Source organism: Solanum pennellii, chromosome 3 (assembly GCF_001406875.1).
Source record: "Solanum pennellii chromosome 3, SPENNV200".
Lineage (NCBI taxonomy): Eukaryota > Viridiplantae > Streptophyta > Magnoliopsida > Solanales > Solanaceae > Solanum > Solanum pennellii.
The window spans coordinates 67,247,292-67,262,225 of NC_028639.1; the positions used below are offsets into that span (position 1 = coordinate 67,247,292).

General features: G+C 35.7%; 2 protein-coding genes across 2 annotated transcripts; both read left to right on the top strand.

Moving 5' to 3' along the window:
- The first annotated feature begins 301 nt into the window (after positions 1-301).
- LOC107012156 (pentatricopeptide repeat-containing protein At1g80550, mitochondrial) lies at positions 302-3,986 on the top strand. Its single transcript, XM_015211920.2, has 2 exons — positions 302-421; positions 1,820-3,986. The coding sequence occupies exon 2, from the start codon at positions 1,902-1,904 to the stop codon at positions 3,303-3,305; it is 1,404 nt and encodes a 467-aa protein (XP_015067406.1). The 5' UTR covers positions 302-421; positions 1,820-1,901; the 3' UTR covers positions 3,306-3,986.
- A 1,716-nt stretch (positions 3,987-5,702) lies between these two features.
- Positions 5,703-14,389, top strand: LOC107012157. Its single transcript, XM_015211921.2, has 5 exons — positions 5,703-5,885; positions 11,930-12,157; positions 12,379-12,463; positions 13,821-13,902; positions 14,005-14,389. The coding sequence occupies exons 1-5, from the start codon at positions 5,883-5,885 to the stop codon at positions 14,075-14,077; spliced, it is 471 nt and encodes a 156-aa protein (XP_015067407.1). The 5' UTR covers positions 5,703-5,882; the 3' UTR covers positions 14,078-14,389.
- The last annotated feature ends 545 nt before the right edge of the window (positions 14,390-14,934 follow it).

Sequence of the window (14,934 nt, forward strand, 5' to 3'; positions counted from 1 at the left end):
TTGTCAAAGCCAATTAATTAATAAAATATCTTATAACATGATTTTATCTCAGAATGAAATAAAAAATTTTGACACAATAGATGAAGATAATATTGACAATCACAGATCACAGTGTCAAGCAATGTATCAAGAATATATTAATTTTCATTCTTTTGTAAGGAAAAAAAAAAAGATTATGGTTCTAATTACCAGAAACAAAAGAATAGGGTGCAAATAGTAATAAATATATGTTAGGGGTGCAAAATGCAAAAAAGCTCCATAGAATAATTAGTACTTAGAATTTAGCAGTAATGGAGTCACTCTAGAAAACAACACTACTTCTTCTTCATCGAACCTGTCGGGCTATTCCATCCTTCTTGTGTTGCAGTTTGCGGAGTTAATCTTGGAGACTAATAGATTCTCCTCTACTTGGGGCTCAATGGTATTCTTCTATTATCAGAAAAAGATTTGATCTTGAAGTTAATTTCTCTTCTTTTTTGTTGTTGTTGTTGTTGGTTGGCACCAGTAATTCATCTTTCTTTTAATTTTATTTAATGAAGAAATGATACCTTAATCCTTAAATTTAAATGCAATGTTTCTTGATTTTTACCTGTAAAATTTGTGAAAAGGAATTAGGTTTGTTTCCTGATAATTGCATAATTGATTGAATGCAAATTGTTCTATTCATACCTTCAAATGATTTGAACAGTCCAAGAAAGAATTTTGGGGGGTTCTTTTTACAGACTCTTGCTTATTCTGATTGATTGTTTGGTGTTCCAGTTTGACTAGACCCTAGCTTATTCTCTCTAGTCTTTTCCTCCGCGTTGCGTCTTTCTCTTCGTATTCAGAAGTGTAATTACTTTGTTGCCTAGCATCTCGAGTTCCCCTATTTAGTTATCGGGGAAACAAACATTGCCATGACCATGGTTAGAGACAAGGTGGACCTCCATTTTGTTTAATTTTACTGATGCATAACCTGCACAACAATTTTGTTTATGCCTTACCCATTTGAGCAATCTGCAGACCAATCTTTTTAGTTGTTCGTGCATTTTAAAGAAGAGATTGCAGCTCATTGTATCCATAAGATGTGCTGATAAATATATCTTCATCCATGACGCCAAAAACACACGTTTTGTAGTAAAGTTTCATGTTTTAAGTTGGAAACGGACTGCTATGATCTTGGAAACGATTGAGAGCTTGAGCCATTGGCCATTATGCCTAACTATTTATTCAATTGTCTCTACTTGAGCCTGGAAACTCATGTATGTATAATGTTACGACTGAAAAACGAAACTAGTGTACAAATTATCACAAGATCAATAGTTAAATTGAATTAGGAAATTCCTTTTACTTCTGTGGTTGGCATTGTCAATGGATTGAGGCTTATTATACTTTGCAAAAGCCCTATAGCTCTAACTGGCTGGGTCTAGTGGCTGCAATTACTTCTGAACTTTTGTTTTGCTGAAATTTTGTATTATTCTATAGTTTCGAATTCAAGTACTTACTAGTTTACGTTTTGAAAAATATAAAACCACACCATGTCTTAGTTCAGATGCAATATAGGAGTATATAATAATAAAAAGGCAAAAAATAAAATGTGATAGCTAAATTATGTTTAAAATATAAGAAAGACAACATATAAACAATTATATTTTGATTACATCACTACATTGCCATTACAAGTATCCATAGAAAAACATTAATAAAAATATTTGCAAACATACAATCTTCCATTATAGAATACTGTAAAAATGTAAATAATATTTAATTTTTAGATAATTCTTTCTGAGGTGATGCTAAACTAACAAAACATTTTTGATCATTGTGATTCACTTTGCAGGACAATCTTTACCTCCCGCAGTCCTGTGAACCACACAGTTAGTAGCAGATTATATTCGAAAACTAGTTCCTAATCTTCTAGAATGCTTTCATCAGTTATTTCTCGATCTTCAACTTTCTTACCTTCTTCTTTGCTTCTCGTCCAATTCGAAACCTTGCTTCATCATCATGGTTATCACTCCACCCCCTCCAAAGCCCCAAAATCCACTTCCTTTCCCAACTATGATGACCCAAATTCATCCCCAAGTTCAACAAGTGCTTCCTCTGACCCTCTGAACCCCACCATCGTGCTGGAAACCCTCTCTTGTTACAACAATGACTGGAGAAGAGCTTTAGAGTTCTTCAACTGGGCCGAGACGCAGTGTGGCTTCCATCACACCAGCCAAACGAGCAACCAACTTATTGACATTCTGGGAAAGTTCTTTGAATTTGATGCAGCTTGGAGCTTGATTGAGAAAATGAGAAGTGTATCCTCCATGCCTGACCACACCACTTTCCGGGTCTTGTTCAAACGTTATGTGTCTGCTCACATGGTAAAAGAAGCAATTGATATGTTTGATAAGATGGAGGAATTTAATTTAAAAGATCAAGTTTCATTTTCAAATCTAATTGATGCTTTATGTGAGTATAAGCATGTGATAGAGGCCGAAGACTTGTGCTTCCCTAAGAACAAGAATGATGTGAAATATTCATGTTTTAAGGTTGACACAAAAATATGTAATATGCTTCTTCGTGGGTGGTTCAAGATGAGTTGGTGGGGTAAATGTAGACAGTTTTGGGAAGAGATGGATACAAGGGGTGTGCAGAAGGATCTGTATTCGTACTCTATTTACATGGATGTACAGTGCAAGAGCGGAAAGCCATGGAAAGCTGTAAAATTATACAAAGAAATGAAGAAGAAAGGAATTGATTTGGATGTGATCGCGTATAACACTGTCATCCGTGCTATAGGGATTGCAGATGGTGTTGATGTAGCAGCTAAGCTCTGTCAAGAGATGATTGAGTTGGGGTGCAAACCAAATGTTTCTACGTACAACACACTGATCAAGCTTATGTGTGAAAATGGGAGGTATAGAGATGCATATAAAGTGCTTAATCAAATGCCTCACAAGGGTTGCGAGCCTAATGTCATTACATACAACAGCTTCTTTGGTTGCCTTGAAAAGCCGAGAGAGATTCTCACATTGTTTGATAGAATGATTGAAAGCGGCGTGCGACCTAGGATGGACACCTATGTCATGCTTATGAGGAAATTTGGAAGATGGGAATTTCTTCGACCAGTCTTTATTCTTTGGGAAAAGATGGAAAAACAGGGATTGAGTCCTGATGCGTCTGCTTACAATGCACTAATTGACGCCTTGGTGCAAAAGGGTATGGTTGATATGGCACGTAAATATGATGAAGAGATGTTAGCAAAGGGTCTTTCAGCTAAGCCAAGGGTAGAACTGGGGACAAAGTTGACTAGTGCTGACTGTGAAGGCAGCTAATGTTTTATAGCTGCACATGTGAGACAGTGCAGTTAAGAGGTAAAAGACCCATGTTGAACATCAACTGTTCTTTGTCATCCTTGTGCTTGGTGGAAAGCTGGTTATCCTCCTTTTGGATGTGTCTACAAAGTACAGAAGTGACACCTCATCAATTGACATTCTTTGAGGATACCAGAACTACGTGTTTGTGGCTGCATTGCATCAGGTCTCGTGCATCTAAATCTGGCAAGCCCTCTGCTGACCTCAAGTCATTTCGGTTAAAGAAACAACACGCCAAGAGCAAATTGGAATGCTTGTTTGACCTTACTGGAAAGAGAGAATCAAACCGTGGTCTTTACCCTTTGGGATTCTTTTCGATATATACACGTACCTCAAAAGATGGTGAGTAGTAGCCAAACAGGAGTTGTTTCACATCATCTGTGTTGATTGGGGACCTTGAAAGTCTTGTACCAATTGCAGAAGCAATGGGAGATTCTATTGAACTCAACAAACTTGTGGGTGTATTCTAAGTTGTTTGTTACTAATCTGTTCAAAAGAGTGAGTTAAGACAGGTTATAGCTTGAAATGTTGTTAGTAAATGCTACTGCTATTGCTACTTCTTATCAGTAAGCACGATAAAAACTTATCCGCACCGTTTATTTACGTCAAATCAATAATATCGTGTTCTGTGCATTTTTGTGAGCTGTATTTCTCTTATGGCATATATATATATATATAAATTAATTACTTAATTATATGGTATAATTTTCGGGCAATATTACACGCTACAATAAATAATCCCAACTAGTTGCTTACTTTTTTTGGTGACAAATTTTGTGATGAAATATGTAAAATTTTAGAGAGGAGAAGTTTTATAATTTGCATTTTTTTCCCCTTTGGAATTTTACCCCTCTACCGAAAATATGGTAAATTTGGTTCTCTACTGTTGAAAATTAATTATATTTATCCCTCATTATACTTTTTCAACAAAATTGTTTTTATTATTCGATTATGAATAAATAGTTATTCCTCAATTATTATTTTCTTGGCCCCCACTTGTTTGCTATGTGGCGTTCACGTGGATTTTCATATTTTTAAATTTAAATTATTTTAACATGATTTATTGTTATATCCACGAAATTTGCAACATATAAATCCATCCCGAGTGTTCTCAAACCTTCAATTCTTTTCGGTCATAGGAAACATCGACTAAGGATTCTTGATGATTCTTTGTGTGCGGCTCGGGGCTTCAAAATCTTTTCAACAAGTAAGATTTTTATTGCTTAAACTCTTCACTAAAGCTATTTTTATCATGTTTTACTTCCTAAATTACATGTAATATTACATGTTTGGAATTGAGGAATGAAATCCAAAAGGAATTGAATTTTACAACAATCTAATAGATGACTAGAGTAAAAAATTGTATTAGGAAATATGCTATACAAAAAATCAAACTTGATATGAAGCTAATCAATTCATTTTAACATAAGAAATGCAACCTTGTGCAACTTTGTTTTACTAGGACAAAGATTTATGGGATGGATTTTTAAGCAAATCGAATAATATATATATTTAAATGAGTTTTTTTTTTCCACTCAGTTTATTGATCTGTCACAAAAATTTGATTTTTTTCAAATCATTTGAAACATTAATTAAGCTAGGATCCACCACAAAAGTTCGAAGATTTGAGGAGGGAGTTTTAAGCAAATCAAATAATATATGTATTTGAATGAGCTTTCTTTTTTGGTCATTGGAAACATAGACTAAGCTAGGGTTCTTTGCGATTCTTTATGTGTCGATCGAGGCTTCAAAATCTGCTCAATAAGTAAGATTTTTGTTACTAAAACTAATATTTATCATGTTTTACTTCCTAACTTACATGTAACATTATCGAGATAGATGAACCAAATCCAAAAGGTCTGAGTTCTATGACAATTTAATAGATGCCTTGATAAAAAAAAAAGTTATATAAGAAAACATGCCATCTAAAAAAGTCGAACTTGATATCAAGCTAATCAAATTTGTTTCAACGTTAGAAATGCAACTTTATTTTATAAAATCTATCATAAAAGTTAAAAAATTTGTAGGAAGAATTTTAAATAAACATTACAATATATGTATTTGAATGAGTATATTGTGTTCCATAGCTCATAAGTGAAGTATAAATTCCTAGCTATTAAACTCATCTTTATGTAAATTATGCTATTATACTTATGACATGAAGAATTGGGAGTTTGAGAATTTTTGGGATGTATTTACTTTACAAAATGAATCCGATTAAAATAATTTAAATTGGAATAGTTTTAATCAAGAACACTTTTATTTTTTTTAAAAAAGTATAATAATACTAATTTTAATTTTTCTATAATTAAATTAGAGTTCGACTAAATATAAATATAAGTTATTTCAGAGTGCAATAGGGCAATTTTAACCCTTTTAGTAGATACAAAGAACAGAAGAGCAGAATAGAGTGCTCTCTGCTTCGTCTACAGTGTTCCTCCTTTCAGTTTTGCACTTTTAGCTGAGGAATTTGGCAGCCGGCTCAATTATCATAATAATCCCAAGGAGACCAAGAACTTCTTCTCAATTTGAGACACAATGGTATTCTTTTGATTTCAGTAAATAATTGATTTTGCTATTCTAGCTTCTTCGTTTTCTGCAATTTTTTTTTTGAAAATTACAGCTGGTGTTTGTTTCCGTTTCTCTGTTGTTTGTTTTGCACTTGTATTGCGGAGTTGTGGCTAATTTCGATGAGGACTGAAATTAATTATGTCATGCTGGTGTAGCTTATGGTGGATATTGAAATCTTATTTCACTTGCTTTGATATCTTTGGTTAATTCGTAAGCAAAGATGACACCTTTAGTTAAGAACACAATATTTCTTGAATTTTACTTTTAGGTTTTTGCTTATTCCTTTAGGTGTCCGGCTAGCTCTGGTGCACCTCGACTAATTCCACCTGTACCTGTCATCTTTCACCACCAATAGGTATCTAGAACATATGGGAATAAATCACCTAGTGTGTAGTCTTTTCTGGGATCTGAACCTGAAGACTTCATGGTGCTCAACCCAATACATTGACCATTAGGCCACACCCTGCATGGAAGAAGAAGTCTTTTCCCTTCTGCACTGTTATGTATATAATCAAAGTAGTTCGGAATTTCATGGGAGAGTTACCATTTGGGATATATTCACTATATTTTCTCAAAAAAGACATTGTGGATGCTCGCCTAGTTGAAATTACCTTAATCTTCTCTTCTCCTTAATTGAATAGGCTTATAAATCCATCTTTAGCTCTTATTTGTAGGCCATTTTTTGATGTATAGATCGAATGGCTTCGTGCACCTTTATCCTTATTGGAAGTATATTAATTTATGAGTGTCACTTCCTACCGTTGTGGTATCGATGCTAACCGACTAAAATCTAGTCCATGGTTTTAATATTTGTTTCTCTAAAAGTGGATTTTTGTGTAAATCTTTTTGTGTTACAAAGAACCGGAAAACTAAAAGTTGTCTCCTATTACTTTTTATATTTGCTTCCAGGGTCTTGATTTTTGTTCCTTCTCAAAATCATGTTCATATTACGCATGCATGGGTGTGACCTAGTGATTACTGAAGTTGATTGAGAACCATGAGATTTCAGGTTACATGTCCAACTGAGACAAAAGCACTAGGTAATTTTTTCCCACCTGTCTTAGCCTTGGTGAATAGAGTTACCTAGTACATGTGCCATTAGAAGGTGGCAGGTATCTTATGGAATTAGTTAAAGGGCGTACAAACTTGGCCCCGACACCAAGGTTACAAAAATAGAATCATGTTCTTGTTTCAATGATCTAGATTATTCTCTTTTTCCGATGTTGCGCTCAAATAGTTAAAATCATTGAATCAAACCCGCTTTTAAGCTTCTTAGATCAACAAATATCTTTGGAATTTTACATCCTAGGCAAAATCAAACAATTTCTCTAAGAACTCAAACCAATCCCTCCAGCTTGCTTTATCTCATTGTTATGTCATAGTCTATAGGAGGCTATGTCGAGCTTTAGCATGCTTAAATGATAACTGAAACTCTCATGATCGTTATTTTCTACTTTCATAATCTGACACTTTGGTAGTGTGTCTTCACATGCTTTCATTATCAAAGGATGTTTTTAAGGTGCATTTATTTTTTTATCAATTTTTTGGTTATATATTTAGTTCAACTCTTTCTTCTGTGTTAATTTGTTGATTGCTTTACATTTTACATCATATCATATAGGAGGCCTGTTCCACTTAGAAAATTTTGATAAAATAATCCTATTTATTAGAGTATTAGACTACGGTTTGAACTGTAGGTTTAAGGGGCTTATAAATCTTTGCTTCTTATTGAAAGGCTCCTGTCACATCCTCAGTCTTCAACTAAGTGCGCGTGTGACACTTGACAACTCACTTACGTTCTTACACAATTTGCTCACGATTTCACTATGTCAAGTCAAAGATGGAGGCACTCGAAAAGCAGGTAGGCACTGGCGTGACTAAGACAACAAGAAATGTTGTTGTAACGAGGAAGGCTAAGTTTGGGTCTCCCAAACCACCAGTGTTCAAAAGGGTTATTAATGCACAAGAAGTAGAGAATTTTGTTTGACACTTGGAGAATGTTTTTGGCATCAAAGGTGAGGGAAAACAAAGCCAAGATCAATACTGATGTGTTGAACCTGTCAGAGACCGTTATGCTATGGTGGAGACGAAAAATGGCTGATGCTAAGGGAGGTCTATGCACTATTAGCACGTGGCATCAATTCAAGTGTCAATTCTTCCCAAATAATGTCTTTTACTAGGCAAGGTGCAAACTTCAGGAGTTCAAGCGACGTGGAGCATACACGACTATGTCAAAGAGTTCACCACCCTTATTCTCCAGATCCCCAACCTCACCAGCAATGACTTGTTGTTCCACTTTATGGATCAGTTGCAAAATTGGCTAAGTAGGAGTTGCAATGCCAATAAGTCGCAGATATAAACGAAAGCCATAGTAGAGTCTGATTTTGATGGATTTCTGGCATGATATGTATGACAGGTAAAGGTAATGAGTTAAAAAGTAGTAATGTTAAGGTGGAGGGGATGATTCAAAAAGCTAAAAGACCTATTAATGCCACCAAAAGACTCAAGGATACTAATAAGTTCAATTTCTGGAAGTTGAGTGGCCACCAGAGCTACGTCAAAAAGAAGGGATGCTACACATGTAGAGGGCAACACAGTTTCAGGAAAGTGTGTTTGGGTGCAACACCATTAGGTATGATAGGGCTATGTGGTGCTGTCAAGTAGCAATCTATGCACTCCGACGACAATCGCAATCAGTACATGCATCTCATTATCAATAACAAACCCACTTGTGCACTAGTGGACACTGGATCAATTCATAATTTTATGACTGAGGCTGCAACAAAGAGACTAGAGTTGAAGCTCGCTTCAGCTCACTCCCGCGTTAATATCGTGAATACAAAGACTCAAAATGCTCATGCTGTAGCCTATGGTGTTGGTGTCAAATTAGGCAATTGGAAAGGTACGACAAACTTTACTTCCCTAATAGTGGATATCTTGTTCTAGGGTAGGAGTTTTTTAGACATTGTCGCACTTTAATCACCCCTACCTCCAACATCTCTTAGTCATGGAATAAGAAGGAGCTTGCATGGGCCTACAGTGACTATGTCACACAGATAGAGCTAAACACAACTTTCGGCTAAGTAGTTAGTCAAGGAGCTGAAGAAGGAGGCGTTGACGTCCATGGCAACCATTGCAAGTTTGGAGCAAGACATGGGTTACCATGAGACATTGTTGCCTTGCAAAGAGAAGTGAGTGAAAGAGCACAAAGATGCTATGCCGAAAGGAACTACCTAAGTACTTTCCTCCTAGGCATGAGGTAGACTACAAGATTAAGTTAGAGCCAGATACTAAGCCACCCGTATACGCTTCTTATCGCTAGTGTCATCAAAGGCGAAAAGCGCAAAAAAGCTCTAAGGTTCGTGGGAGCTTTAAGCGCAAAGCGCAAATAATGCGTGGGATTTATTGAAAAGGCGCAAAGGGAGAAAAGAATATAAATATATATATTGAGTCCAAGACTAATAATTATAAATATGAATGACAAATATATGACCAAAGAAATTGAAAAAAAATATTATGATTAACTGTAAAATCAATTATTTAGTGTCACTTCTTCATAAGAGGCTCATTGGCAAGAAAATGCTTGCCTTAGAACCTTGATGACAACACTGAAGCGCACATAAAGCGAGTCGAAACGCTCAACACGTTTTGAGCCTCGCTTCAGGGCTTAAGCGCACTTAAAACACACCTTTGATAACATTGCTTATCGCGTGGTACCGTCTGAAGCTTATGAAATAAATGATAAGAGTAATTGGATGCGGGTCACATCCATCCATCGAAGACACCTTTGGCGTGCCGATGTTATTCTAAAAGATGAAGGATGGTTTATTGTGTTTATGCGTAGTCTACCGGGCGCTCAACAAAGTTACAGTGAAGAACAAACATTTGATCCCACTAATAACTGACTTATTTGATAGGCTTGGACAAGCCAAGTACTTTATCAAGGTAGATCTTCACAAAGGCTACTACCAGGTTCGCATTGTGGAAGGGGATGAGCTGAAGACAACATGTGTGACGAGATATGGAGCCTTTGAGTGGTTGATAATACATTTCGGCTCAACCAATGCACCTGTTATATTTTCCTCTCTCATGAACAAGTGCTTTCATCTCTAGTAGCCATCTTGATAAGTTTTAGTAGTATACTTAGATGATATAGGCATCTATAGCAACACCTTGGAGGAGTATGTAGAGCACTTGTATTCCAAGTCTTGTTGGAGAATGAATTATGCATCAAGAGAGAGAATTGCAAATTTGCACAATCAAAGGCACCCTTCTTGGACATGTCATCATCAATGGCGAGCTAGGCATGGACGAGGCTAAGGTACGAGCTATCCTAGAGTGAGAGGCACCTACAAAGTTATCTGAGTTGAGATCTTTCCCTGGCCTTGTTAACTACTGTCGCCCATTCATAAGTGAAGATTCAGCCAAAGCAACAGCGTTGACTGAGTTGTTAAATAAGAACAAGCCATGAGTTTGGAAGGAACATTGTCAAAAGGCATTTGAAGGCATTAAGACCGTTTTGACAGTCTTGGCATTGTCTGACTTTACCAAGACATTCAAGTACATACATATGCATCTGATTTTTCTATTGGGGATGTCTTGTTGCAGGATATTTATCCTATAGCATTCGAGAGCCGCAAGTTGAATGGGACAGAATGATGTTACACAGTGCAAGAATGTGAGCAAATTGTCAATTGTCGCATGTGCACTTAATTGAAGACAAAGGACGTGACACTCTGGTCAGTTACTTTTGTGGGCTGACACTGATAATCAGATTAACTTTCGGTCCATGATGCACAATAGAAGATAGTCAACCTCACTGTTACTGCTTCTGTCATTTGGCATAATTCCTTATGTTATCATTTTTGTACGAGGTCCTCCTAACTTCACATGGATGTCTTTTGTTGACTGCACTTTCCGAAACCCATACTTCTGCCTCATCAAGCCAGTAAATTCCTTAGCAACTGCCCCTAGACTGAATTCAAGAACCAATTTAAACTCTGATCTCCATTTACTCAACAGCCTGAAGCCCCTTCAACATCCCTTGTTGTCTTAATCCTTTATAATTACACCTGTTGTTTATTATGCACATTCTTGGCCATGCCAGATAAGCATCTATATATGTGGTTGCAAGTGGTTATGGCTTCTTTGATTTTCGTGAAGTAGTCATCACATTGCACTTGAATCTCTTTATTAGTTTCCCAGGTTGAAAAGCTATTTAATCAGCTTTTGTATGTGTGTTCAGACACACACTCTAGTTGGGTGAGTTTAAAATGGGTTGTTTGTGGGATGGTGAATGTGAATAGAGTGAAAAGATACCATAGCTGATAAATATGTAAAGAAAACTTTGATGATACTTCCTACAATATACTGTGTATCACTTCATACAATATATTCACGGTTTCTGTCTGTGTGCTTTCCAGATTGTTTTTTTGTAGTATTCTGGGAAGATGCATGTCTTTTTAGTTTATTAAGTTAAAAAGGATTGGCAAAATAAACATTATAGTTTGTAGAACCCCAAGTGTGTGGCCTAGTGGTCAATGAAGTGTTGATGAGTACAGTTATACCCGACACCTGTGCTGATGGGAGGTAGCAGGTAACAGGTGGAATATCGAGGTGTGTACAAGCTGGCCCAGAAACCATTATTAGAAAAATATAAAAAAGTATATCCTGTATACAATACTATAAGTTTCTTGAGAAAAGATCTCCAGGAGCTATAAGTCAATGAGCATTTTACAAAATTGGCCTGTAATAATAATGCTATACTTTGCTATAGTCCAAGAGACTGCTAAAAGTTGCCTATTTAGGAATCATTGCCATGTCTCAGTTGAAAATTTTAATGCATTGTTACTGTAGTATTCATCAAATGTGTACATGTTTAATTATTACTTGACTATTTACTGTGTCTTTTGCACAGCTATTCTTGCCCAATGTTTGATTTAGTTTTGCATCAACCGATATCTTGTTTTGTGGTAGATGACTAGCAATTTATTCCTAGAATCCTTTCATGACAGGAAAATTTTGATCATCGATTTCAACGTACTGATCAGTGGAAGCCTGTCTATTCCTGGTTAGAGACTCTAGACACAGACGAGGTGGTTAAATCAAAAGAAATTATAGACTGGCTTACTGAGAATTCTGATGTGAGAGAACAATTAAATTCAAGGCATTCACGTTACCATTTGATGCATTACATAAAAAAATGCCACATGAAAATTCTGAAGAGAAAGGAGAAGAAGAAGGTATAATATATAGTATCTAGTTTATCAGAAGTTGAGTAGGCTTTACTGCATTAATGTCATGTTTCCAGTATCTCAATTCCTTCCTCCACTGAATGAAAGAGGAATTAAGTAATTCCATATGTCTGATCATGCATGGTTTTGTGTCTGCATTGTCAACTTCTAATTCTGTTCATGCTTTATTCAGCATTAAACCTATTATTGACAATTTGTTCTGTTGGCAGGGACCAGGATTCACCAAAAACGTGTCTGTGTCAGAAGTCAAGAAAAGTGAAGATGTGAAGAAACTTGTTCCAGTTCAAAATACAGGTGAATTCTGTTGTTACATAGAATGTAGTGCATAACAATAATAAGCAGTTCTAAGTTGTCAGAATAATTAATCATTACTAGACCTTTTTGTATACACTAAATATTTTTGTGCAAGGGAGAAAAGCTCATATCAATCTAATTCTGTGGTTTCCCGTCGTATCCCTGCAGACAAAGCAAACTCATGAATCAGGACCGAGGAGTTTGTAGTATAGTTAGTCAGTGTTGGAAGAGTATTCCTATAGAAGCGGAGATCCTGCTTAATACATGAACCGAACAACATCTTTGGATTACTTCAAAAACGTATCTTATAAATCCATGCTTAATTACCTTTGCTACTAGCTTGTACTTCCATGTTTGCATGTACTCCAAAGACCCGTCTGCCTATTGTGGCATCCATTTTATCACTCTCCATGATCCTTGTTGTTTAAGGTATATGCTTAATAATTATTGCCATATTGAACGTCTTCTACCACGTCCTCCTGTCAGGAACTGGCTGTAGAATATTAGAAATTAAATTATTTTCTTTAAATCATAATTTGATTTATTCATGGATACTACAGTGTTCTTTGAGGGTGTGTGTGATTAGATCTTTAGTTATTGAGAAAAAAGTGTTCAATTGATAAAGTATTTTGAGGTGGGGGCTATGGATGGTTTGGCATTCTTGAGAGTTCTTTTACCTGCTATGGAGAACGGAAGGACATGGTGAAAGTAGTAAGTCCTGGGGGTATGGCCTGTTTAGTCGGTGGTTGGGTCGTTGATGTTGTTCCAGACACCTGGAGAATGATTTAAGCTGGATATTGCTTGCTTAGGTGGCAGTTGATTCTTAAGGCGTTTTTTATTTAGATTATTTTAATTTCTTTTTGGTTTAATTTAGATGCAAATTTCATTTTGGGGTTAGGACACTGCTTTGTCAATTGCTATTGATGTTTTGACATAAGAGAGATGGTTGCCGGGATTTTCTTGGAGGGTGGTTTACTGAGATATAATTACCGTGTATCTAGCACCTTTTGCGCAGAGGAGATGGTGATTAATTGAGCTAGCATTCGATGATGGGAATACTTTTGGAGCTAACATGCTATTTACTTCTCAAGACATGGAGAAACTAACTTGATTTTCACAAATATGGAATGATATGTATCATTTAAGAGAGGGTTCAGTAGGAATGGGTTGTTTCATCGAGTATGGTTGGGGCATGGTGAAAATTTCGTCCATTTTTGCATAAACATGCTTATTATCCTTCTCCTATTGAATAGCTAACTCAAATAAGGTTGCTTCCTAGAAAATGCCCTATTAAGCCTTCTTGTCCTCTCCTTTGCTAATTCTCTTGCTGATGGTTTTTATTGATCCAACTTTGTAGACTATAATTTCAGCAACGCCGTACCTAAGGACACTGATCTCTATAAAGCAAAACAAACAGAAGCTTTGCAGAAATATGAGATGTAAGATAATTATTCCAATCTAAATTCGTCTTCATTCAATCTTCATAGGATATTTGTTTACTTTTGACACAATCTTCCCTCTCATGTTTATTTTTTTTCCAGTCTTGTGGAGTTGGAGAAACAACTTTCGATGCACTTCCCAAAGCCTGGAAACGTTGGCAATAAAGAAAACTGATTGCAAGCTGATTTTGCACATCGATTAAAATGCAGAATGGCACAGTTTTGCAATGTAATGACTATAATTTCACTTCCAGTTTTGCTGGTTCGAATGCTTTGTTTCATCGATGCTGCAAAATTTCAATCATGGCCTATAGAAACTAGTTTTAGAAACTAATATGTCCCTGTCCTTGTGAGAAATATCCTTGATTCTATGGTAATGTAAGAAGTATGGAATATTATGTTAGCAATTAGTTCATTTGCCAATACAAGTTTTGCTAATTATGAATATCTCAAAAATATTTGAATGAAAGGTCTCTATCATTCAGTAGTTGTTTGTTGTTCTATGTTAGGTAGGTTGTTTTATAAATAGTAGGGTATATGGTACAATTTTATAAATAAAGCTACCAAATTTCTCATAATTGTTCAGAGTAGTACACATTTTGAAATTCTCAGGTTTTTTCTTGGGCATTTGATAATAACTTTTCCATGATTGGTCTATTATAAGTATAAATGGTTCATTATAAAGTGCTTTATTTGATTTTGTTGTATGATTTTTTATGTTTAGTACAAAAAAAAATCAATCAAAAAGGAGGATATTTTTGAGGATCATAACTATATGCTAGAAATAAATAAGACTACACATATTTGGAAGGAGATGAACAAATATAGAGAATTTCTACCAAATGAACTATACATATATTATATTGGGAAAAAGGGCCGATATACCCTCATTGTAAAAGTGATTAATATATGCCCTTACCTAGTTATCATTATACAAATGACTCGCATATATTTTTTCGTTATAAAATGAGTTCACCTATATCTTATAAAAGTGGCTTATATATACCCTTATCGAGTTACCGTTATACAAAT

Bases quoted from the DNA above. Each gene is read 5' to 3' on its own strand.
- LOC107012156 (XM_015211920.2), top strand. From the start codon at position 1,902: ATGCTTTCATCAGTTATTTCTCGATCTTCAACTTTCTTACCTTCTTCT.
- LOC107012157 (XM_015211921.2), top strand. The intron at 12,158-12,378 runs GTATAATATATA...TTCTGTTGGCAG, and splicing joins AGAGAAAGGAGAAGAAGAAG to GGACCAGGATTCACCAAAAA. The intron at 13,903-14,004 runs GTAAGATAATTA...TTTTTTTTCCAG, and splicing joins GCTTTGCAGAAATATGAGAT to TCTTGTGGAGTTGGAGAAAC.